This window comes from Antechinus flavipes, chromosome 2, assembly GCF_016432865.1.
Source record: "Antechinus flavipes isolate AdamAnt ecotype Samford, QLD, Australia chromosome 2, AdamAnt_v2, whole genome shotgun sequence".
In the NCBI taxonomy this organism is placed as follows: domain Eukaryota; kingdom Metazoa; phylum Chordata; class Mammalia; order Dasyuromorphia; family Dasyuridae; genus Antechinus; species Antechinus flavipes.
The window spans coordinates 452,071,270-452,093,627 of NC_067399.1; the positions used below are offsets into that span (position 1 = coordinate 452,071,270).

Below are 22,358 nucleotides of genomic sequence, written 5' to 3' on the forward strand. Positions count from 1 at the left end.
ATGGAAAAAGGGAAATGTGGGACCTGAGTGAAAGTATGTTGTGCTAAAAAAAATTGCCTCCTCCCTATGTACCTATTGCATTAACTGTATTCTTAGCCCCATAGAATGTTGGACCAGAAAAAGTGTCACAGAGCCAGAGGACTTTAGAATAGAGAATGTTATAACATATCTGCACAATACATTCAATTGGCATGTATTAATCTAACTAAATGTATTGTGCTAGGTGTTGGGGACACACAGGCAAAGAGAAATAACAACAGCTCTCAGGGAGCTTATATTCCATCAAGAGAGAAATAACATGCATAAATAATTAAATATCAAATAATATGTACAGAGGAGGTAGCGTGATTGACTACTGAAGGGATTCAGAATAGGCTTTCTATAGGAAGTGGCATCCAATCTGAGACTTGAATGATGCAGGGATTCCATAAGATATAGTGGAGACAATATATTGCTGCCGTTGAGCATGGCATGTACAAGAAGTGGCCATGGATGGATTTGGGCTTTAAGAATGTTGGTTGGGCAGCAATGTGGATAATAGACCGGAGAAGAGAGGGACTGGGTTCAGGGAAGTCAGTTGGCAAGTATTGCATTAGTCCATGCAAGAGGCAAGAAGAGCCCTGGTAAATGAAGGAAACAGGATAGATCTAAAATTTTATAAAACTATTGCTGTGGAATCTGGCCAGTTTCTTGAGTTTGGTAGTTCTGAGCAGCAGTGATCTAGGCTGATAGGTATCTGCATAAAAGTGGCAAGGCTCTGGCATTGGGAGGTATCAAGTAGTTTACAGAGGGACAAAACCAACCCCCCTGAGAAGTGGAACAAGTCAGAACTCCTCCACCTGAGCAAAACTAGGCCTATGAGTAGCCTATTCCTGGCTACCCAAGACAGCGGAGATAAGTTGCTGTTTTATTGTCATCAACTTTTCATTTTTATAATCTGACCCAAACTATACCATTTTCTTTGGACACATCGAAGCTAATAATTTCTGTTTACAACTTAAAAAGGAGTAAGTATCTGGGGCTGGTTGATTACAAATTTGACAGACAATTGGTTCCTTTCCACCCTCCATTGCTGTTATACAGTCATAGATTGTGAGGGTGGAAAAACTTTAAAGATGAATCCTGCCTCCATTTTAAAAAATTGTTTATTTATTTATTTGTTTGTTTGATTTTTGTCAAGGAGGAAATGTAGATGCATAGAGAAATTACTTTCTTAGGCTTAAAGTTAGTCTTGTGGTAGAATTGAAGCTAAAAGTATTAAAAGCTAAAATTGAAGCTAAAAATACTAAATATTTTTTCACCCCACCATTATGATCCCCATCTTCCATTCAATTCAACAAGCATTTATTGTGTGAATTTTGGGTGCCAAACATCAAAGGCAAGAAATCAAAAAAAAAGTCCATAATTTAATATTTTATTTTACTGAGAGTAATCTGGAGCTGGACTAGCTGAAGTGATTTGTTTGGAGTCATTCAGTCATTTCATTCAAAGATGGAAATGAAAGTAGAATCAAGATCTTTATGACTTAGTATTTTCCCACTAAGCCTGTTCTTCAGTGCCTAATTCAAATATCTTCACTGTTAGGAAACCTTTCCTGATAACTTCTTATTCCTCAATGGTTTTGTGCCTCAGCTTTTTCATCTTTAAAACAAAGTTGATCTCTCCTTTCTGTAACAACCCATGGGGAAGAGTGGGACTAAAGGAAGCTGAAAGTATGCATGATGAGGGAGCTTCTGAGATAACATTGGGAAGCCATCAACAAGTTGTTTTTTGCTGATGTTCTGTAAACAGTGAACCTCTCTCTGGTTGGCTTCAGGGTACTGATTTCACAAGCTCTTGATAGGCAGGAGATTTTCCTTTCTATCTTAGACATCTTGATTTTGGAGGTTCTTAGAAGGTTGGCAGGCTGGAATGTAGGAAATGCAATACTTTGAGCCTTTCTCAAGGCCCCTTAATTTTGAAGAGTTTTTTGTTTATTTGGCAAGAAAAGTACTGGGAATTGGGGAAGAAAGGGATGTTACAAGGATTTGCTGGTATCTGGGGGGAGTCGAGGGAGGGGGGATATTTGGGGCTGTTGCCATCAACTCAGGAATTCCAAACATTTCCTATCAGATAAAGGTGCCTGAAAATATCTGGACTTGCCTGGGCTAGTCTGAGCTAGTGCTAGGGCAAAAAGGTCTCAGTGACACAGGCAAGCCAGGCACCCATCCAGAGCACCCTGGGGAACCTCTTGTACAGTCTATGTAGAGAAGAACAACTTCCCACGGCCCGACTCAGCCTCCAGGAAATAATACTTGTGGTTTCTAGAACAGGGAGTCCAGAGATCTGCATTCTGAGCTCAACTTTGCCACTTACTAGTCACTTCAACTCTAAATCTCAAGTTCACTCATCTGTGAAAAGACAGGTTAGACTAGAGGATCTCAAAGGATATTAGTATGGAGTCAGAAGGAACTTTTTGAAACCAGAATCTTGTAATCTGGTCCCAAACCAGCATTTTATAAAAGAGGAAATGATCCAGGGAAACCAAATGATTTGTCCAAAAGCAGCACACATAATATCAAAGCTAGGGTTTTCAACTGAAATTTCAGCCTTCTCATCCCAGATCCAGGGCTTTTTCTACCAGACCAACCAGTTTCTCGTTATTCTGTGCTCTTTCTCTTAAGGTTCCTTGCAACCCTAACATTAAACGATGATAGTGAACCTTTGTGGTGGTAGTGGGGAGAGTTTGCCTATTATATTGCATCAGAAAAAGCAAGAAAAATATATTCTCCCGTACATTCCACTAGTTAATGAATCTTTTGGGATTACAGAAATTACATTTGGGAAGATTTAGGCCATTTATTATTATTCATACACCTTAGTGTAAAACACTTTAAACAAATCTTAGAATATTGGGGCTGAAAAAGCATTTGGTCCTCCCCCTTCATTTTATATAGAGCATAGCTAGGATTTGAATTCAAATCCTCTGCCTTTAGATCAGGTGCTCTTCCTACACAGCCTCTTAAGTTCTGATAACAGTGAGCTCCTCTCTATTCTATGGAACAGACCCTGGAAGGAAAAGGGTAATTCTTAGTTTAATGCAAATCATTTTGTTCTTAGAACATAAAATGCCTCAGCTGCGAGGGGCCTTAGACACTGTCTGATCCAGTTGCCTCATTGTAAAATTGAAGAATAAACATTTTTATCATCTGTTTGGTCAATGCCTCATGCCTTCTTACACCGTGTCATCGTAACTTGCTTGCCCTGTGTCTCCCCAGCCAAGGATATTCTTCATGTATTCCACTTCCTGAGTTGTTTCGTGGCAAATGTGGGCCTGGAGTGAGTAGGAGTCAGGCCCAAAGATTGTCGAACTAACCTTGAGGACATATTGCAGATTTAGAACACTGTCTGTAATGCCTGATAGCTCTCTATCTTCTCTTCCCTTTCCCCGCCCCCATTTCCTTTTCCAAGAAATGAGAATGCCAAGTGTGGGTGGCTTCTCAGAATTAATTGAGTTGAAGTAGGGGGAAGGGATGGTAGCTGACATCCTCAGAGTTGGGGAAAGATAGCCATGAAGAGACCTGTCTCCTTACTTTCCAATACCAAAAAATCCATTTATGTGTGTTCCCCAGGTACACTTTGTCTCAGTTTTCATAACTCCTGTGAACTCTTCCAAAAGTCCCATTTTTTTATCCTCAAGTCTATAACAGTACTCTGGAGAAAAGCCTCTCCTTTCTCTAATCCTCTCCCTCACCAAACCCCCCCCCAAAAAAAACAAACAAACAAACAAAAAAAAACTTCCAGTCCTACTGAAACATGGAATTTAGTATATTTGACTTAAAGAAAGAGGAAACAAGAAGATTTAAAGATATGTGTGTAGTGAAAAATTATCTAACCCCAAGTTAGATCAATCAGGATTGGAATAGCAGTTCTGCTTCTTAATAGCTATGTGACCTCAGGTGGATCCCTTCTCTTTGAGCTTCAATTTTCCAATTTGCAAAATGATCATATTGAACTGAATTGTGTCTTGGTTCCTTCTAACAGCTCTTGAATCAGTGAGTCAGTTGGTGAAATCCCTGACCTCCTAATTTGCTAGAAGTGTTAAACAGACATTTCATTTCTCCCATTTCCATTCTCTTCCTGCTGTCTCCCAAGACTCTCCTAACATAGTCTTGTTCTTAAACCCAAAGGACATCATCATCCCTTTGTTCAGAGGAGAAACTGAAGTACAGAAAGGGGAAATGACTCAGTAAGTGACACAGCCTTCATGTTGGACTTAAGATTAAAAGGGTGTGTGGGAATTTTCTGCCTCCCCCCACCTTATACTCTTCCTCTCTCCAGACTACCTCTTTCCAAAATAGCCTCACGGAAGGAAGCAATGGACCCAGCCCCCTCTGGAACCACCCAAGAGGAAGGGCAGGTTTGGTGAGGGAGTTTGTTCCCTGAGAGTGACGTAGAGAAAGTGTTTTATTTTCCCTCTTCATTCCTGTATTGTATATTTTTTCTCTGTCACCCATTCTTCCCCTTGCCTGCTGAGGTTTAATTAGTCATCTTTGTACCCACCATCACCAACCTGACTTGAGTATACCAGAACACGTCACATTGAATAGATCATGAGACTTACCAGAGAAGTTAATTTGTCTTTCACCAAATATCACCCCTACTAACAAAGCAGCTCTTGGACCAGGTAAGGAAAGTCTCATATTCAACGGTACTACAAAGTGCCTTAAATTGTAGATGAGATTTAAATTGGATTCTTGGCTTAGCCACTCACTAGTTAGGTGACTTACAATGGAGTTCTCTCTAAGCCTTTTTTTCTAAAATAGGGATAATCTTTATACTTCTGAATCACAGGTTATGAGGATCAGCAGATATATACACACATACACACACGCACACATTTCGTATGTGTGTGTAGCACTCTAAATTCACATAAAAATGTGCTATAAAGTGGGAGAAGAGGACAGCAGAATAGGATCTTAGCAGCTATATAATCACTTTGAAATCCAACTATTGATCATTATTACCCTTCCTGCCAAGAGACAGCTAGGTAACACAGTGGATAGAGCAGTGGACTAGAGGCAGGAATAAACCCAAATTCAAACCTGGCCTCACATACTTACTTTACCTTTTGACCTTTGGCAAATTGTGTAATTTAACACTTCCTAGCTGTGTGACCCTGGGCAAGTCACTTAACCCCAATTGCCTCGGGGGAAAAATTAACTTTTATTTGTAGTAATCCATTTGAAAAGGAAATGGCAAACTATTCTAGTATTTTTGCCCCCCAAATTTCATGAATAGTATGCTTCACAGGGTCACATGTTTGAACTCTTTCCCCCCACATTTCTCTTTACTGTGGTTTGGAATTTGTCACTTGATCTTCCTTATCCTTACCCAGTTCATAAAGATTTTACTGAATGGATGTTTCATACCTAATCTGTGTTCCGTCTTCAGAGTTTTATGGATACATTCAAGGTACAAGACATAGCCTTTATCATTAAGGAGTTTACAGTTTGTTTGGGAAAGAGAATAAAAAACACATGTTATATTGTGAGCTCTTTGAAGAGAAGATTATTCCCTATACTTGTGTGTCTGCAAGGTTGTAAGATGCAGAAGAGGTGTTGACCTTGGGCTTAGGTAATTAGGGAAAGCTTCATAGATGAAATGGGCCTACATCTGGACCTTGAAAATTTTTTCTGTAGAACTTCAAGGTTTACAAAATGCTTTACCAAAATAACCATGTGTGAGGCATAGATAGTGCAAGTTTTATTATCCTCATTTGCAGTGGTGAAAATTTAGGCTCAGCATCGAAGAGACTTGTTGGAGGTTCACGTTGAAATCTGAACTTGAACCTGGGTTCTCTGTTTCCAAGTCAATTTCATTTCTCATTATATAGCAGCATACTGCCTCTGTTATTAGAGACTCACACATCTCACTGGCTGTATGATATTAAGAAACAAAACACAAACCTTGCAGAAAAGTAGAATCTAGTTAGAAAGCTATATCACTGACAGTTCCAAGAAGTCTCTGCTAAGGACCCATTGAATGGCACATGTAGGAAGAAGTTTAGGAGTTCTGAGGAAGGGATGACTGTGAGCTGGCATAGTCAAGAAAGACTTCCTGAAGGGGATGGTATTTCAAGGAGGAAATGGATTTGGCAAAGTAGAGAGGAGGAAGAGAGATGTGAGAGGGATAAAGGTAGAAATTGAGATAGGTCTTACAGCAGCCTAGGGTTTAGTGAGGGGTGGGGAATGTCCTTAGGCTTGCAAAATTATTTGGTCTGGCCCTGTTGCAGATGACAACAATCTCCTCTTGCTTGAGTTCTTTAAGTTGATCATTTGGCTTGGCCCACAAATGATGTTATAAATATCCAAATGGCAGGAAAAAAAAATTCACCACCTTGGTTTAGGTAGATGTCTGGTGAGCAGCCTGACTAGCTGGATTTGAGGCTTAGCTCTGCTTCTAGCTGGTGATCTGTCTAGATAAAGAAAAAAGGAATAAAGAAAAAAAAAAGGAAGAAAAAAGCTTCCTCTTTCAAATGAAGGGGTTGGACTAGGTGACCTGAGTTTAATAGCTCAGACATTGTGTGTCCAAAGTTCCCTTGAAACTCTTAACATGGGTTTTAACATTGCAAGCTCTAAAGTCTTTCCTAGCTCTACCATTCTAATGACACTGTAACCTTTTTTTTTTTCAGGATGGCCAACTGGGAGCTTTTGGCAAAGGAAGACATCCATTATTGTGTTAATAGAAACCCCTGAATACTTCCCCTTAGCAACTGTTATCATTAACCTAGCAGTGTCCTGGCCTAAGCCAAAAACCTCCTCACTAGGAGCTTCCCAGAAATCTTAAAATTCTCATTGCCCCTGTGACTTCAGAATCCTCCACCTTAAACATAAAGCTACATAACACCTAAGCTATTGGTGAGGAGAGGGAGGCCTGGGGAGAAGGGGGCAGGTCAGGGCTTATCTCTGCTTTTCCAGACTAGCAGCCCTGTTTGTTTATCTGGGCCAGCAGAGAAAATGGCTGTGGTTGTTTCCAAGGGTGTTGTGTGAACCAACAGCTAAATATACCCACACCCCACTGCCTCTCAGCTGCATTAGAAAAACAGAGTCCATCTTTCTGGGCACAGACCTATGCCCAAGATCCAAATTCCAGGGAGAACCTGGCATATTTTACCTGGAATGAATTCATGTTATCTACCTCTCCAGAAGCTGAATGTTCTTTGGGACAGGAATGCATCACAGCCTGGGGGGTTGGGGGTGGGGTGGGAAGAAGGGCAGGGAAGGGGAGAGAGGAAAATATGTGAACTGTTTGTTGTTGTATCGAAGCTACTGTTCTCTGCCCTCTTTGAGTGACTGTTCCTGGACAGTATGTGCTTTGTGTTTCTGTGGGGACATGAGCCTGTTTACTCATTAGGTTCCAGCAAAGACTGAAAATTCCCTGTAGTTCCTAGCTCATTTCTTAGGAAAAGACCTTGCCAGGAACCTAGGCATCTCTTCCTCTGGTTAGGAAATAGCCTCAGTGAATATTGGGTACTCACTTCTGCTTCACTAAGTTTTGATCCAGTGGTCCTTCCTGCCCACTTGTACTTGATTTTTTTTTAATCCTTCCTCTAGCTGGGAAGAGTTGGAGTTGAGACCTGAATCCCTTAGGGACTCTTAAGTAGATCATGTGGCTTCTGCTTGGGATTTCTCATTCCCTGTGGATCAGGAAAAACTGTGGATGTCTTTCATAGGAAAAATGGTCCATTTACATCTAGGTTGCCTCCAGTAATGGAAAACCCACTATTTCACAAAGGTATATCCCATTCCATTGTGGGTATGCCTTTGTATTTGGTTCCTCAGGTCTGTTAACCTGAGATTTCTTCCCACCCTAAATCTCTTTATCTAAATCATGCCTTTCCTTTCAAATTCAGCTCAAATCCTACTGCCCCTGAAGTCTTACCTGATTGTACCAGCTAACAGTGATCTCATGGATTCATAGGATTGTAGACTTATAGCTGGAAAGGAGCAACTGCAGAAGTGAAATCATTTGCCCACGATCACATAGGTAACATTAAATGGCAGAGCAAGAATTTCAGCTCAGTGTTTTTTCCATTTTACCATGTTGGATGGCTTTGAAAGTTAGAAGGGATTTTAATACTCTCATTTTACAGAGGAGGAACCTGATACTCCAAGAGGTCAAACAGGTAGGCAGAGTTGAACTTTGAGCCCAGGCCCTCTGACTCCCAAGTCTATAGCCTGGGCCAGCACACTAGCATAGATTGCCTATTATTATTAGTGATCCTTTTATATCTATATCCAATTACTATATAAATTGTTTGATTAGAAAATGTGTCTTTGATATTTTTGTATATCTCATATCACCAAATAAAGGGCAGGCCATATAGGAGGGGCTCCAGAAATGCTTGACCTCAGTGGATAAAGTTGAAGTCTGGCTGGAGTCAGTGGGACTGAGAACAGGAGATTTGGAATTCTGTTTTTGGTTTACCACTGAATTACTGTGGGATTCTGAACAATCTCTACCCCCTTTCTGTGTCCTTCTTTGTAAAATGGCATTGAATTAATAAATGCGTTCAGGTCTAACATTCTGTGATCCTGCAAAAAGTGATTCTAGGATGTGGGTAGTCAATTTTCTGTGTCCTCTAAGCTTGAAATCTAAATCTAAAAATTAGAAGGGACTTAAGTTTATTAATCCAAGCTTCCATATGATGCCCAGATCTAAGAACCCACATACATACATCTATGACTTTGGGCAAATCATGTCCCTTTTCCAGGACTCAGTGTTTTCCCTTTTCAAATGATTTCTAAGATCCTTTTCATCTCTTCACATCCAATCATCCTATGAGTATATATTGTAAGCATAAAAAGGAAGCCATGTTATGGACCCTGCCATTGGATATCTGCCCTGGGTTTGCAATGAGAAAATCTTGACATCCACTAGCATTGGGTAATTGCTTTAATAGATTTCTAAGGAAGATGGGTATAAATATAGATTGGCACAAATTAAGTGCTGGGATGGGATGCAGTAAAGATATATTTTGGGAGGAAAGTCTTAGAAGACTTCCTGGAAGTGCATGTTGAGGTAGTTTTAAGAAAGTGCCAAGTGCAAGAAATGAATTGAGGGAGAACAGGCGCAGTTCCTGCCCAGATCCTTAAAGTTCAGGTTATTTGGAGGAGTTCTGCTAGAGGAGGAGTTAAAAAGGTAGGAAGTCCATAAGAGCTTGCCTAGTGTCATTGATTAGTACAGAGTCTGGTAGTGAGAATCTACTTTTCTCCTTGGAGCAAAACATAATAATGTCATGGTTATGCATCTACAACTAGTTAAATTTTCTGCCTTTCTACTCCGTCATACATTCCTCCCTCGAGTTGGCTTCTCTTGAGCACACAGTCAGTTATCCAAAGTTTTGAATGAGGGACTGAACACAGTGCCTACTTACCCTCTGGATCTCTAGCCTTATTTTTTTCTGCCTGCATAGCTCTTCTGTTCTCTTCTTCCTCCACCTACAGTCTAGATACCATGCATCCTTGATTTCTTGCATTTGTAGATGTGCAGCCCATTATCTCCTAACTACCTGATGGGGAGATGGAACACAGGATTATTATACCCATTTTTAAAAGAGAGAGGCTGCTTAGAAAAAAAAATAAAATGAGTACTGGTGGACTGGGTTCTCATCTCAATCTCAGCTGTAATATTGATCAAGTCTCTCTGTCAGTTGGGACTTCAATTTTTCCTTCTTTAAAATCAGAAGGTTGAACTAGATGATATCCAAAGGTCTTTTCTAACTTAGACAATTTCTATGTTCTAATATCCTTTTCAACTGTGATATTCATTCCAGCTCATCATAGCACTAACATTCTGTGAGCCCTTCCTTTTCTGATATTCTTCTTTCTCTATTTCTTTTCTTCTGTGCTCCTCTTCTGCTCTCTCATTCTATTTAATAATCCAAAATTCCTCTCTAGTCTTGATATTCCATGGTCTTTGTGCTTACATATTCTAAGGATCTTCTTAAGGTTCTAGCATTCAGTGAAATGATGATGCCAATGCAATGGTTAAATGGCTTACCCAGAGTCATACTTACTAGATGGCAGAATCCAGTTTACCCAGTCAAGTGTTTCTTTTATTATTCCATACTGCCTCCCATGATTAGTAAGTAAACTGATTTCCTCTCTGAGCTTTAGAAAACCACCCTCTGGGCCTTTTATCCTGCCCTCAGTCTGATATTGCAGGAACAAAACAACTTGGTTACATTTCTTGACTTTGCTACTGGTGATTGAGAGGTGTTTTTGTGGGCTGGATTGGGAAATAAAAATGGATCTCATTAAAGACCAGTGAGTTCTATATTCCTGTAAGCAAGAAAGCCCTTGGTCTTTCTTCTTTAACCCCAGAGAGTGCTTTGGGTTCTTTTCTAAGTCAATTTTCTTTGACTCCTAGTTGCAACTGCTCCCAACAAGTCCTTTCTCCCTTACAGGACACCTTCGTGGAGCTTTATGGGAATGATGCAGCAGCAGAGAGCCGGAAGGGCCAGGAACGCTTCAACAGATGGCTGCTGACTGGCATGACAGTGGCTGGTGTAGTCCTGCTGGGGTCCCTGTTCAGCCGGAAGTGACCATACACTGAATCTACCTTGGAACCTCTCTGATCCACCCACTCCAACCATAATGGCCTGTACCCTGTCCTGACACAGAGGAAATCCACTACATGCAGCTGACTTGTATCACATGGGGCCAAACCAGGCCTTTTCCTACTGTCCCCATCCCCTTTCCCCCTCCAAGGTACCCAGTGGTATTCAATCTGAGACCCTTGGGCCTTTTTTCTGTTGAATCTCTTAAGTCCTTCAAAAAGAAAAAAAAACCAACATGCAACTTTTTGAACCTTTTACCACACTGTGGGTGCTGGCTTTCTAGTCATGACCTCTCTCCTCTCTCAGACTTCCTGGAGCTGGGCCTTTCCCTGAACCTGACCAAACCAAGAAGGATCCAAAAAAAAAAAAAAAAAAAAAAAAAAAAACCCTTTATAAAAACACCCATAGAACTTTTCCAGGGGAAAAAAAAGAATAAATCAACTTCATTTTTATTTTTGTGTTACCAGAATGGGTAATTTTATTCCCCTTGCAGTACTTAATGTTGTGAAGGGTCAAGAAGAGGTATTCTCAGATCCAGGCCTCTACATTACTAAAGACAGATTTTCTCTAAGGACTTCCTGCTTGAAGCAGGGGGTGGGTGGCTTGCTTGTGTAATCCTGTAGTTAGTTGTCACAGGTTCCAGATCGCCAAGTTTGGCCAATCTCAGGCACCTCTCCTAAGCATGCTGCTCCTTCTATCCCACCCACCACCTTCAGAGGTAGCCTAGGAATCCAGTCATACAGGTGACTCAAAGTGTCTCAGGAAAGTGACCTGCTCTGACCTTGATTGTCTTGGCTGGTCAGTCGGACCAATATTTTTTGCTGGAGCTAGTGGGCTTGCAGAGGGAAAGTAATGATGGGTGTCAGTTCAAGACCATATCTGAGTTCTAGAACTGGCAAATAAGTTCCTCTCTCCTCCCTCATATTTAGTTCCTGCCCATCAAGAAAAAACAGGAGGTAGAGGGAGAGACCTAGGAAAAGGAGCAGCTGAGAGCTGTTTACAGCTGTTTTCTTTAGTCAGCTTAGTAGTTGGAGATCCCAGGAGAATGTGGACCTGCCTCTCTCCTGAATCATTTTTCAACAGTGCCCAGATAAACAGGTGGAACTCAGACCCAAAGGTGAAGAGCTGCCTAGCAATCCCTGGGGATACTCACAGGGGCTCTCGAGTACCTCTCATTTAAGATGGCATGTTCTAGTGGAGTAAGTACTGGACCTAAGACTTGGAAGTGCTGGTCCAAATCTCAGCCATGGAGCTATATGACCTTGAGCAAATCAATTGGCTGAGCCTCAATGTTCTATCCAATAAGCGGGTGGACTAGCGAATCTCTAAGATTCTAAGGGCCTGTTTGCTTGGTGAATAGAAAAGGGAAGGGATAGGAAAGGGAGTTTGGTCCTGAGCAAGATTTGACTCCACCACTACCTTCCCTTTCAGGCCATCCCCCAAACCACTCCCTCCCTGAGCTTTCAGAATTCCTATTTAGGGTGCTTACTGCTTAACCAGGCCAGGCTGTTTGTCCCTTCCCACAGCCTGCCAACCTGTGGCCTCTCTCACAGGTCTGGTCTATCATGAAAGTGGCGCCGCCCTACCATGAAAAATGTTTTCCTTAATCCCAATTGATGGATCAGCCAATTCCTCACCGCTCCTGCCCCCCTCCCCTCCCCTCGCCACCTTGCCCCTGTATCATAGTCTTGTCTTTGCTGTATATATTTGAGATTAGTTTTTATTCCTTGTGAAGATGATATACTATTTTTGTTAAGCGTGTCTGTATTTATGTGAGGCTCTGCAGGGCTGCTGTGTGGTGAACGCATGGGGAGATGGTTCCCCCTTCCCCCATTTAACCCCATCCTCCCTCTTCAGTGCCCCTAGTCATAGGGGAGACTGATTACTCCCCAGCCCAGACCTAGGGGTCTTCCCTCCCCCATATCCTGACTCTTTGAAGTAGTCTGTGTGATGGTGGAAGTGCAGTTCAACTAATAAACTGTGTTTGATTTGCTGGTAGCGAGTGCTTCTTGTGTGATGGGGCAGTCCAAAAGGGAGGTACAGGGTGGAGGGCGGTGGGGAGAGGGGCAGTGGGAACTGAGCATTTCCCCTTCTTCTCTGTCTCCAAACTCACTCCCAGGGACTCGGGGATGGGCCTTTCGGGATGGTATTCTCTCCTGCCTGGAATGTGCAGGAGGCTCATTCCCTTTGGGCCTGATCCCCCCTCAACCTCTACCCACTCTTCTGTGGAAAGGATAGGATTCGGCTGCCCTCTTGTGGATGCTGTTGGAACTGTCACATGCAGACCACTGGACACCTGCCTCCTTTAGCCATTGCCTTTGCACAAATGTGAAATAGTGTGGTGCAGTGAAGAGTGCTGAAATTGAGAATCAGGGTGCCTGGGAACAAGGCCTGGTTCTTCTACCAGCTACTCGTGTGCCCTTAGAGCTAAGTGCCTCACATCCTCTGGGCTTCATCTGTAAAAAGGCAAGGTTTGGGTTTGTTGGCCTTTAAAAGCCCTCTTGCTGAATGAGCTGCAAAGACATATTTCGCATATTTCATCTATCAGCTTGTTCATGCCATCTGGTCCCATTTTCCATTAAAGGCTCATTTTGAATAGCTGATAGTCTTGAGACATGCAATCAGTCCAGTACCTTCATTTTACAAGGGAGGGGAAGTAACTTGTCCAAGATTACTGAGTCCCTAAACCTCTATGATTCTTTTCTTATTCTAGGAACCTCAGATCCAGGCAATTTTGTTTTCTCAACGTGCCCAGCACTCACCTTGGGATTTCCTGCCTCTTTGTCTACTCATAGTCTACCACGTAAATCCAGAGTTTTGCATGGAACTTTCCTAACCACTGCAAGTCCCAGTTGCTCTGGGAAACCTGTCCTGATCACCAAAGTGCCTAGTGTTTGAGCTCCCATTCACAGGGCCCTGAGCAGATAAGTTGAATTGTTGGTTAACCTTGCAGGTGTGTCATTCCCATTAACTAAATTATATTCTAAGAAGGCCAGGTACCAGGTTTGATATTTCTTTATTGAGGGGAAAAGGGTACAGGAAGAGAAATGCAGATGGAGGAAAAGGAAAAAGAAAGGAGGTGAAAAGAATAGAAGCAGTCAGTAGGAGCTAGCCCAAGAATAGAGTTGGGTGGGCACAGGTCTATATTGGCTTGGAAACATGAGCCAAGATAGTTCAGGCAGAGAGTCACTTCTTCCACTCCTTCTGAGCATAGTCCCACCGGGAAGCCAAGCCTTGAATTGGATTTCCCTTCATGTCCAATACTCGTTGCAACTGTTTCGACTTCCAGTCTTCCGACAATGTGATGGGCTTCTCTCGAAACACTGAAAAGGGGGGAAGTGCATTTTTATACAAGTATGGGTCTTCTATCTCAGCCTTCCCAAGGCCAGGGCCACAAAGAGTGCTGGCTGAGATGGAGTATGAAGTAGGAGCTCTCCAAGAAAGCTCCAGGCTCAACTTGGATTGGGGTTAGGAGAAAGATGCAGTGGGGCATGTGTATGTGTGTGTGGGGGGGAAGGATTGGTGCCAGGGACAGGGAAGGGTGTGGTTTTCTACATCTGCCTGCCCCTTCTTTTCGGCCCCTTGGCCAGCCACATGTGTTTCCAGAATATTTACTTTTCCCTTCTATCATCATGAGAAGAAAAGAGCAGTGGTTTGGGAATTCAGAAACTTGGGTTCTAGTCCTGACTCTACCACTAACTATGAGACCTAGCAACTCTTAACATTTTGTGTTATAAGGTTCTATTCAGTGTGTGTATTCTGTTCCCCATCGGTGGTGGTAATTGGGTTACTGCAGGGGTCGGTAAGTACATACATAATGAACATGCCTTCTGTAGACTTAATAACCCAAATGTAATTATTTTCCAAATGTCTATAGTTGACATAATTAATAAAATACATATTCACTTAAACTTCTACTGATTTTTATTCATCTTTATATCATGTTTTTTTATCATGTATTTTTTCAATCAATGGAATTAATGGGATTACTATCATGTAGGGATCCATGACATTTTTGGACATTAAAAAAAGTCTTCCTACTTGAAAATGGGGACAATAAAAGCAATTCCCAAAGAGATGTTATAAGGATCACATGAAATAGTATTTGTTAAGCACTTAGCATAAGGTCTGTCTGACTTGGTAGGCATGTAATAAATGCTTGTTCCTTTCCCTCCTAAAGACCTCTCCAGCTTTGACATTCTATGTTCTAAGAACTCTTTCATCAATACTATGAACCAATGACTTCTCTACCTACCTCTAAACTCTGAGTTTTAAGCTGCTTTATAGATATGGGGAAGGGAATGGATTGAGGCTCTTGTAAAATACTTCTGATGTCTAAGAATAAGTCCCTATTTTCAAAGACACTGCTCTCTCAACTCCATCTAAATCTGTGGTTTTAGCTAACACTGATTAAAACCTCCCCATAGCTATGCTTTACTTGTTCAACTGAAAAGAAGGTCCCAAAAATAGTGGGGCTTGAGTAGGTGGTGGGGAAATTAAAACTCACTCACCAGGCTGTGTCCCTATCTAAGCAGTCACTCACCATATAGCCGCTGCCACCATATCAGGAGTCCAGTGAAGCCAAAGAAAAAAAAGACTCCCCCCAACACCGTCTTCCATTCGTTGGATGGTCGATTCATCTCTGCAAAGGTCTGATGGAACTGCATGCGATAAACTGGGACCAAAGGGGTAAGGGTGGTCCTCAGGGTTCTGGATGTCCCTGGGTTCTGGACCACTCCTCTTATCTACTACAGCTAAGGGAGTAGAAGTCAGAGAACCTCCACCATGGCTCCTTCCATTCCCCTCTTCTCTAAGTGATTCAGGGGAAACTCCCTAAAGCAGGTAATACCTCTGCTTGTCTTCTGCTCTACCAGCTTTCTTAAACTTGATGTACTACCTCTTCCCTCTTTACCCTCAAATCTTCCTCATCTTTAAAGGTTTACAACCTGCCTTCCCTGAGAAGCCTTCCCAGGCCCATGAGGACCTATTCTTCCCTGCGGCTTCCTACAGCTGTCATTGTTTCTACCCCCTCGTTTAGCCCTCAGTGTAAATGTCCTAATTTCGGTCTCTCTTCTCCTGCCTCCTCTTGAATGGCTTGGATGTATCCTTACAGATACAGAGGGCTGGGTCCAGGTAGCCATTCCAGATTGAGAGGTTTAGGAGAAAGACTACTGAATCTGGAGTCAGCTGTGCTATTTATTGTTGGGAGCCACTTCCTCTCTGATCCTCAGTTTCCTCATCTGTAAAATGAAGGGGTTAGACTAAATGGCTTCTCAGGTCCCACGCAGTTTTTAAGTCTGTGATTCTATAATGGACAGTGGCAGCACTGGAGTAATGAAAAGAGCTCTGACCCAGAATCTAAAGGCCCAAGTCTGACACTTTTAGCTATGTGATCTTAGGCAGGTCACTTCTGGACCTCAGTTTTCCTCCCTTGTAATGTGGCTCAAATAATATTTGGGTTGTCTTCCTCACTGTGTTCTTGTAAGGAAAGGTGTTTTGTAAACTTAACAGTGCCATAGAAATGGAAACTGCTATTATTGTGAAATATTTCTGTTAACAGGCAGGATCATAGACTTTGGAATGGACAGGACCTTAGAAACCATCTAATCCACGTACCCCATCCCACCTCATTATTTTCCAGGAGGAAACTAAGGACCACACTAGGGAAAGTCACTTGTCCAAGTTTACACAGATATGACGCGGCTGATGCAGAATTCCAGTTGGACTCCTCTAGCTAACTCAGTGTTCTTTCCATAACTCTTGGCTTCTGTCTCCTGTATACTACTACTGTATACCAACCTACTCCTCCCCTCCCTATAGGGAATGGAGTTTTCTCTTCTGTCTGAGCCCCAACTAAATGAATTCAGAGAAGAGCTGCTTCGTAGCCCTGTCCTGATCTCTGCTAATTCCCATTCTCCCAAACCATTGGTAAGCTTGACTAAAACAGGAGACTTCTGTGCCCAGCACCATATTAGCTCCATACCCCCTCACCTCCAGCCCACTGGGTCTTGTTCCACTCTCACTCCCTTCCTATCCCTCTCAGGCAGATCCCACCCAGCCAAGAACTTACGGGCCACTTTCTCAGCTTCTGTAAGCTGCTTCCATGACCCTTTCTCCTTTTCCTTCAGCGCCCGCTGCTGGGGGCTCAGCTCACTACAGAAGGGCTCATCGGGCATGGGGTAATTGCGCTCTGCGTGGTATTTTGTATACGGAGGCATCTTCCGGCTGCAGGCTAGGACCAAAAGCAGGTTGAGCTGGAAGGAAGGAGGAGCCTGCCCCAAGATTCCCTTCTACAGAAACCCCATCCCCTTCCTGAGCCTTATTTCTAGGAGGACTCAGAGCCCTCCTCTCCACCTATTCATAGTATTGACCTCTCCAGGAAGGGGCCTGTGGTCATCCACTCCCTTGCATCTTCTGTCCTCTTACCTCCCAACCCACTCTTCCCTCTTCATATTGTCTCAGACCACCCGCCCCTCTTAGTTTTAGTCTCCTCATCTGTAAAATGATTACTTTGTGCTAATAGTTACCAGCATTTCTATAGCACTAGAATGCCTTCCTCACATCAGTATTATATGTTAGGAAAAGGATGAACATATTTACTACTGAAACTCTGAAATATCTTGCTTATGTTTCAATAAAATCAGAACATTTTCTCTTTGTGGTTTTAACGGTCTAGTGGTCTTTAAGGTCCCTTTCAGCTCTAAAATTGTTTTAAATTCTAAGACTTCTTTCAGCTTTAACATTCTATGTCCTAAAGTTTTTCCCAGTTCTGATGCTGAATGTCTTAAAGTCCCTTTTAGCTTTGACATTTTTCGTTCTAAGGTCCTATTCAGATCTAACATTCTATGTTCTAAGGACCTTTTCAGCTCTGACTTAAAACATATGTTCTGTGTTCCAGGCAATAAATCCTGTGATTCTTCCCTTCCTGATTTCCTATCTCTAACATTCTATCTTTACATAAATCATATAACTCCTACCTTATGCCCCAAGTCCCCCATACCAAAAGTCTTCATTGAGATTTTCAGGTCTGTGCAATCCTTTCCCTTCTATCTACACATAACAATACTGCTAATTCCCATTTCTGTATCACTCTGCAGTTTGCAAAGTAAGTTCCTCCCAATAACTCTGAGCAGGAGGTAGAGCAAAGATTACTATATCCATTTTACATATGAGAAAACACACTGGGCTAATCTTTCTTCCTGATCACATTTACTCTTACTATAATTAAAGAGCTCTTACCCATCATCATTAGGGGATATCATTTAGCCAGAATTAATTAGCATTTAGAATTTTAAAATTTTCTATTTATTAAGGTTTAGTAAGAACAATATCCCCAAACTAGTGGTGCTTGTGATTGAACTGACAAAAGGACTTTGCAAACTGAAAAGCAGTTGAAAAGAGCTTTTAAAAATTATTTGTATTATTATAATTATCATTATTTTCCAAGGAACCTGGGATGCCTTCAGTGCTCAGCAAATATTTCTTGAAAGATTGTGTAGAACAATGGGAAAAGTGTCTAGAAGTCAAGTTCTCTGGGCTGTGAGGTCAGTTTCTATTATTAATTTGCAATGTGACCTTGGAGAAATCACTTTCCTGGGCCCCATTTGTACAATGAAGTAACTGGACTAGATTTCTAGAATCCCTTCTAATTTAGATTCTGTGATTCTAGACTTTTCTGTTTGGCATTTCAAGTTTCTCCCAACCAGCCCTCTCCTAACTTACCAGACTTATTTCCTGTTACTACCCTTCACATACCATGACGTTCAGACATCAAATCAACCTTTTTGCTGCTCCTCATCCACAGCCCTCTGTGTCTTGGCTCTCAGCCTCTGTCCTAGGTGTCTCCTCTGCCTGGAAGCCCCTCCTCAGTTCCATCCCTTGGAATCTGTGGTTTCCTTCAAGATTGAGCCCCAGAACCATTTTTTGCATGAGACCTTTCCTGGTCCCTGAGAGAAGCTGCTAGTGGTTCTTCCCCCAAGATTACTATGCATCTGTTTTGTAAGTACCTATGCATGCACATATTTTCTCCCTCATTAGGAAGTTATCTTGAAAAGAGAAATGTTTTGCTTTTTACAGTACCCTGCACATAATAACTGCTAAATAAATGTCTGTTTGATTCACTGTATCATTATTCTGAGAATTGGCCCTACCCGCTGAGTGATCTCAGAGATACCCCATAAGCATGTCAGACCCTCCCCCCAGAAAGGTTTCCTGTGGATGCTTAAGCATTTTCTGAAAGGGGCCTTTCATATGGTCTAGGGTCCTGGCTTCAGGAAATATCTATACTCTTCAGGACAAAGTTCTGCTATCCGATATATCCTTTCTTTGGGAGAAATGCTCTGTGACCTCAGCCATCTTATACTTCTGAGAATCAGCATGTTTTTGTCTAACCGAAGACTCAACCTGCTTTCACACAAGGGCCCTCCTCTTGTTCCTCTGCAAATGTGAAGAATAATAACTAGAAGGACATCTCCTCCCACTGAGTCCCAGAAAAAAAAGGACTCAGATTCCATTTTCTTGGTTTACTCTGATGTGTTCAAAAGGCCCCCTCCTTCAGCTCAAGTCTGGCCCTGGGCCAACCTAAGATGCTCCTGTCCTGGACAAATCAAGTTAGCAAACATCTGTGTAGTGTCTCCTAGGCACCAAGCACTGTACTAAGTGCTGGAAGCGGGTGACAAGCCAAAGGACCTGGCCAAGATGGTGGCCATGGCGTCTGGTACAGAGAAGACAAGATCTCTGAGACCGACAGTTCCCAGAGCCAGCTGCACAGTGCTGTCCGTTTCCTGTAGGAACTCGGCCTGTTGCTCCTACATTCGTGGCCCTGGGAACTGAACTCTTCAGGCTTAGGGCCCCATGGGAAGGGGGAAAGAGGAATGGAGAGAAGAGACAAAGGGAAGGAATGAGGTCTGAAAGGCTCCAGACAGATTTGACTTCAACTGCGTCATTCCAAACTTAGCTGCCAAACTCTGTCTCCTAATGCTATCTTCCTACTCTATCCCCCAATCTGTTCCTTTAAATCTCTCTTCATCTTCATTACCCCTCCCCCATGCCAGGTGAGCCCTTGGGAACCTTGGGGAGCTACCTGTGGGATGGCTGGTGTGGACCTTACCAGTGTCTCCTGAGCCATGGGCCTGCCGGATGCTTTGAACCCCAGAGGCTCCTCTCCTCACCAGGGGCACCCAGGAAGAGCGGGGCAGAATGAGCATCTGCAGGAAGAAGGGCATAGGTAGTTAGGAAGGAGACACAGGCCTGGGACTTCCTCTCACATATACACACATGAGGAGGGTACCCTCCCCACCCCTGGAATGCTCTTCCATCCATGACCTAGGGGAAGGAGCAGCAGGGCTCTGAGCTTACGAGAAACCATTCTGAAGCGCAGACTCCTCACCCCCACCATACCTTCCAGGGACAGACCCCTCTTCTCTGCTGCTCCTGCCTCCTGGCTGAAAGGAAGCTGGGTAGGGTAAGGCTCCTTATCCCCTCCCGGAGTCCTCCCCCGTCTCCCACCAAATTTTCCCTCGCTTTCTTAAATCTGATACAAGATGATTCACAGGTTATTTCTTAAAACCTACTCTCTTTTTCTTGCTCAGTTTTCCCTCTTTGAAAGAGGTAGAGTTCAACTCCAGTTGAAGCAGCCGTGTGATGGAAAAGTACATGGGACAGAATGTTCGGTGACCTGGTTTTGTCCCTCTCTCTACCACTCACTCGTGTGATCTTGGGCAAGCCTTTTCCCCTCTCAGAGAGAATTAAACCGGATGGGCTCTGAAAGTCCTCCTATCTCCAATGTCCCATCCAGAATGGGATGGGTATGGGAGGTGCTGGCCTAGGCCCGGCTGCTCAACTCCCAGGTCCAGGTTTGGCCTGTGACCCCCCTTCCTCCCCACCCACCGCTGAGCTCCCAGCATCTGTTCTGTCTCTGGTCTTGCAGGCCCTTACTAATTGCCAGCTTACGTGCTCAAGGCCACCTAGGAAGGGAAGGGCACATTTATTGGATTTATTAGTGTTTTTCAAAACACACACACACACACACACACACACACACACACACACACACACACACACGGCTCAGGCCTTCCTGGCACCCTGAAAGAAGCTTGCCCAAACCCAAACCATCTTCAGAGTCTCCTCATCCCAAAAGGGGATAAAAGGGCTCCCTGAACTTGGGGGTTGGGAGGAGCTGCCATATCGGTGATTTCTGGGGGTGTAGGAGAGGTGCCCTATGGACAGAAAGACTCATGTCCAGGCACTGGGAGAGGGTTCCCCATGTCTGGGTGCTAGGAGTAATTCTTTGGAGAAAAGAAACCCATAACTCCCACCACCCCAAGACTCTCTCCATCCTGGGATTAGATGGCTGGCCCCCCTTTCTACCTCCTTTTCCCTTTCTCCCCACTCTGAACTCACCGCTGGTGCCATCAGGGCAGGACGACCCGGCTTACTCTCCCAGGGAGAGAGAGAGGTGGAGAACAGCTGCTCCTAGGGGTGGGTGGAACAAGAGCCAGAGTCCAGCCTCTTCTCCCTCCCTCCCCCCCACCCCCCATCCTATCCCCATCCTCCCACTTCTCTGTGGCAGGGACAAGTCCCAGGACGCTACTGACAGCAACTTCCCACCCCTCCCCCCCATGGGAACGGACCTGGGCAGGGGCCGTGGGAGGGACAGAGATCTGCAGGGATGTAGGGGTCAGGCCACATTCCCTGCCCACTCTTCCTAGGCCTGCAAGCACTTCCTCACCCCATCCCCAATATACCACGCACAGTTGTGGGGAGGGAATAAGCCAAGGCCATCGAGGATCTGGGATAAAACTGACAGACTTTGCAGAATTTTACAGCTGGAAAGGATCATAGAACACATAACAGTAGAAAAGAAGCCTTGAATGTAGAATGTTAGCATTGGAAGGGGCCTTAGAATACAGAATGTCAGAGCAGGAAGGAGCCTTAGAACATACAATGTCAGAGCAGAAAAAGACCTTAGAATATAGAATATTAGAGCAGGAAGAATCTTAGATCATAGGGTGCTAGAATAAGAAGAGGCCTTAGGACATAGGCTGAGTTACTTCACCTTCGGCATTCTTAGAACTTGAAGACTAGAGGTAAAAGTGACCTTAGTTTAAATCCCTCATTTGGTGGAAGTCTAGAGTCCCAGTGCAGGGAGGTGGTTTGCTCAAGCACAGAGAGTTAGTTATTGTTAGAACTGGCATCAGATGTCCATCAGTTGGGAAATGGGGAATCACACACCATAACTTGTGGTATATGATTGGGTTTTTTTTAATTATTAAAGCTTTTTATTTTCAAAACATATATAAATAATTTTCAAAATTCACTCTTGTAAAACCTTGTGTTCCAATTTTTTTTTCTATTCTTCTATACATATTTCCACATTTATCTTGCTGCACAAGAAAAATCAGATCAAAAAAGAAAAAAATGAGAAAGAAAACAAAATGCAAGCAAACAAGAGAAGTGAGAATGCTATGTTGTGATCCACACTCAGTTCCCACAGTCCTCTCTCTGGGTGTAGATGGCTCTCTTCATCACAAGATCACTGGATAAATATGACACTTTCTCACATGTGCAAAAACCTGCATGGAAAAGTACTAAAAATGTTAAGCTTAAACTTGTGTATTCCAAGTAGTTTCCCTTATTCTAGGGAATGACATACACTTTAATTCGTCAAAAAGCAACATTTGTATTCTGGTAATTACGTGTTACTTCTATTACATAGTAAAGTGGATACCAGAAAACTACAAAGGCAGGAGTGTGA

General features: G+C 43.2%; 2 protein-coding genes across 8 annotated transcripts in view; one reads left to right on the top strand and one right to left on the bottom strand.

The window, feature by feature from the left end:
- BCL2L1 (BCL2 like 1) overlaps positions 1–12,601 on the top strand; it is a 45,794-nt gene extending 33,193 nt beyond the window's left edge. For all 5 annotated transcript variants that reach the window (XM_051979433.1, XM_051979436.1, XM_051979431.1 and 2 more), the window contains exon 3: positions 10,451–12,601. In XM_051979433.1, coding sequence (XP_051835393.1) covers positions 10,451–10,588 — 138 coding nt within the window. In that variant the 3' untranslated portion in view covers positions 10,589–12,601. The remainder of the gene's footprint in view (positions 1–10,450) is intronic.
- A 1,001-nt stretch (positions 12,602–13,602) lies between these two features.
- Positions 13,603–21,122, bottom strand: LOC127550458 (cytochrome c oxidase subunit 4 isoform 2, mitochondrial). Of its 3 annotated transcripts, none has more exons than XM_051979441.1 (5): positions 21,005–21,122; positions 19,686–19,809; positions 16,674–16,835; positions 15,147–15,278; positions 13,603–13,926 (listed from the first exon to the last, which is right to left on the bottom strand). In XM_051979441.1, the coding sequence occupies exons 1-5, from the start codon at positions 21,014–21,016 to the stop codon at positions 13,790–13,792; spliced, it is 567 nt and encodes a 188-aa protein (XP_051835401.1). In that variant the 5' UTR covers positions 21,017–21,122; the 3' UTR covers positions 13,603–13,789. The 3 variants fall into 3 exon arrangements, with proteins under 3 accessions (XP_051835401.1, XP_051835399.1, XP_051835400.1); XM_051979439.1 differs by lacking the exon at positions 21,005–21,122 and adding an exon at positions 20,176–20,280; XM_051979440.1 differs by lacking the exon at positions 21,005–21,122 and adding an exon at positions 20,176–20,274 and having other exon boundaries at positions 19,713–19,809.
- Between the last annotated feature and the right edge of the window lie 1,236 nt (positions 21,123–22,358).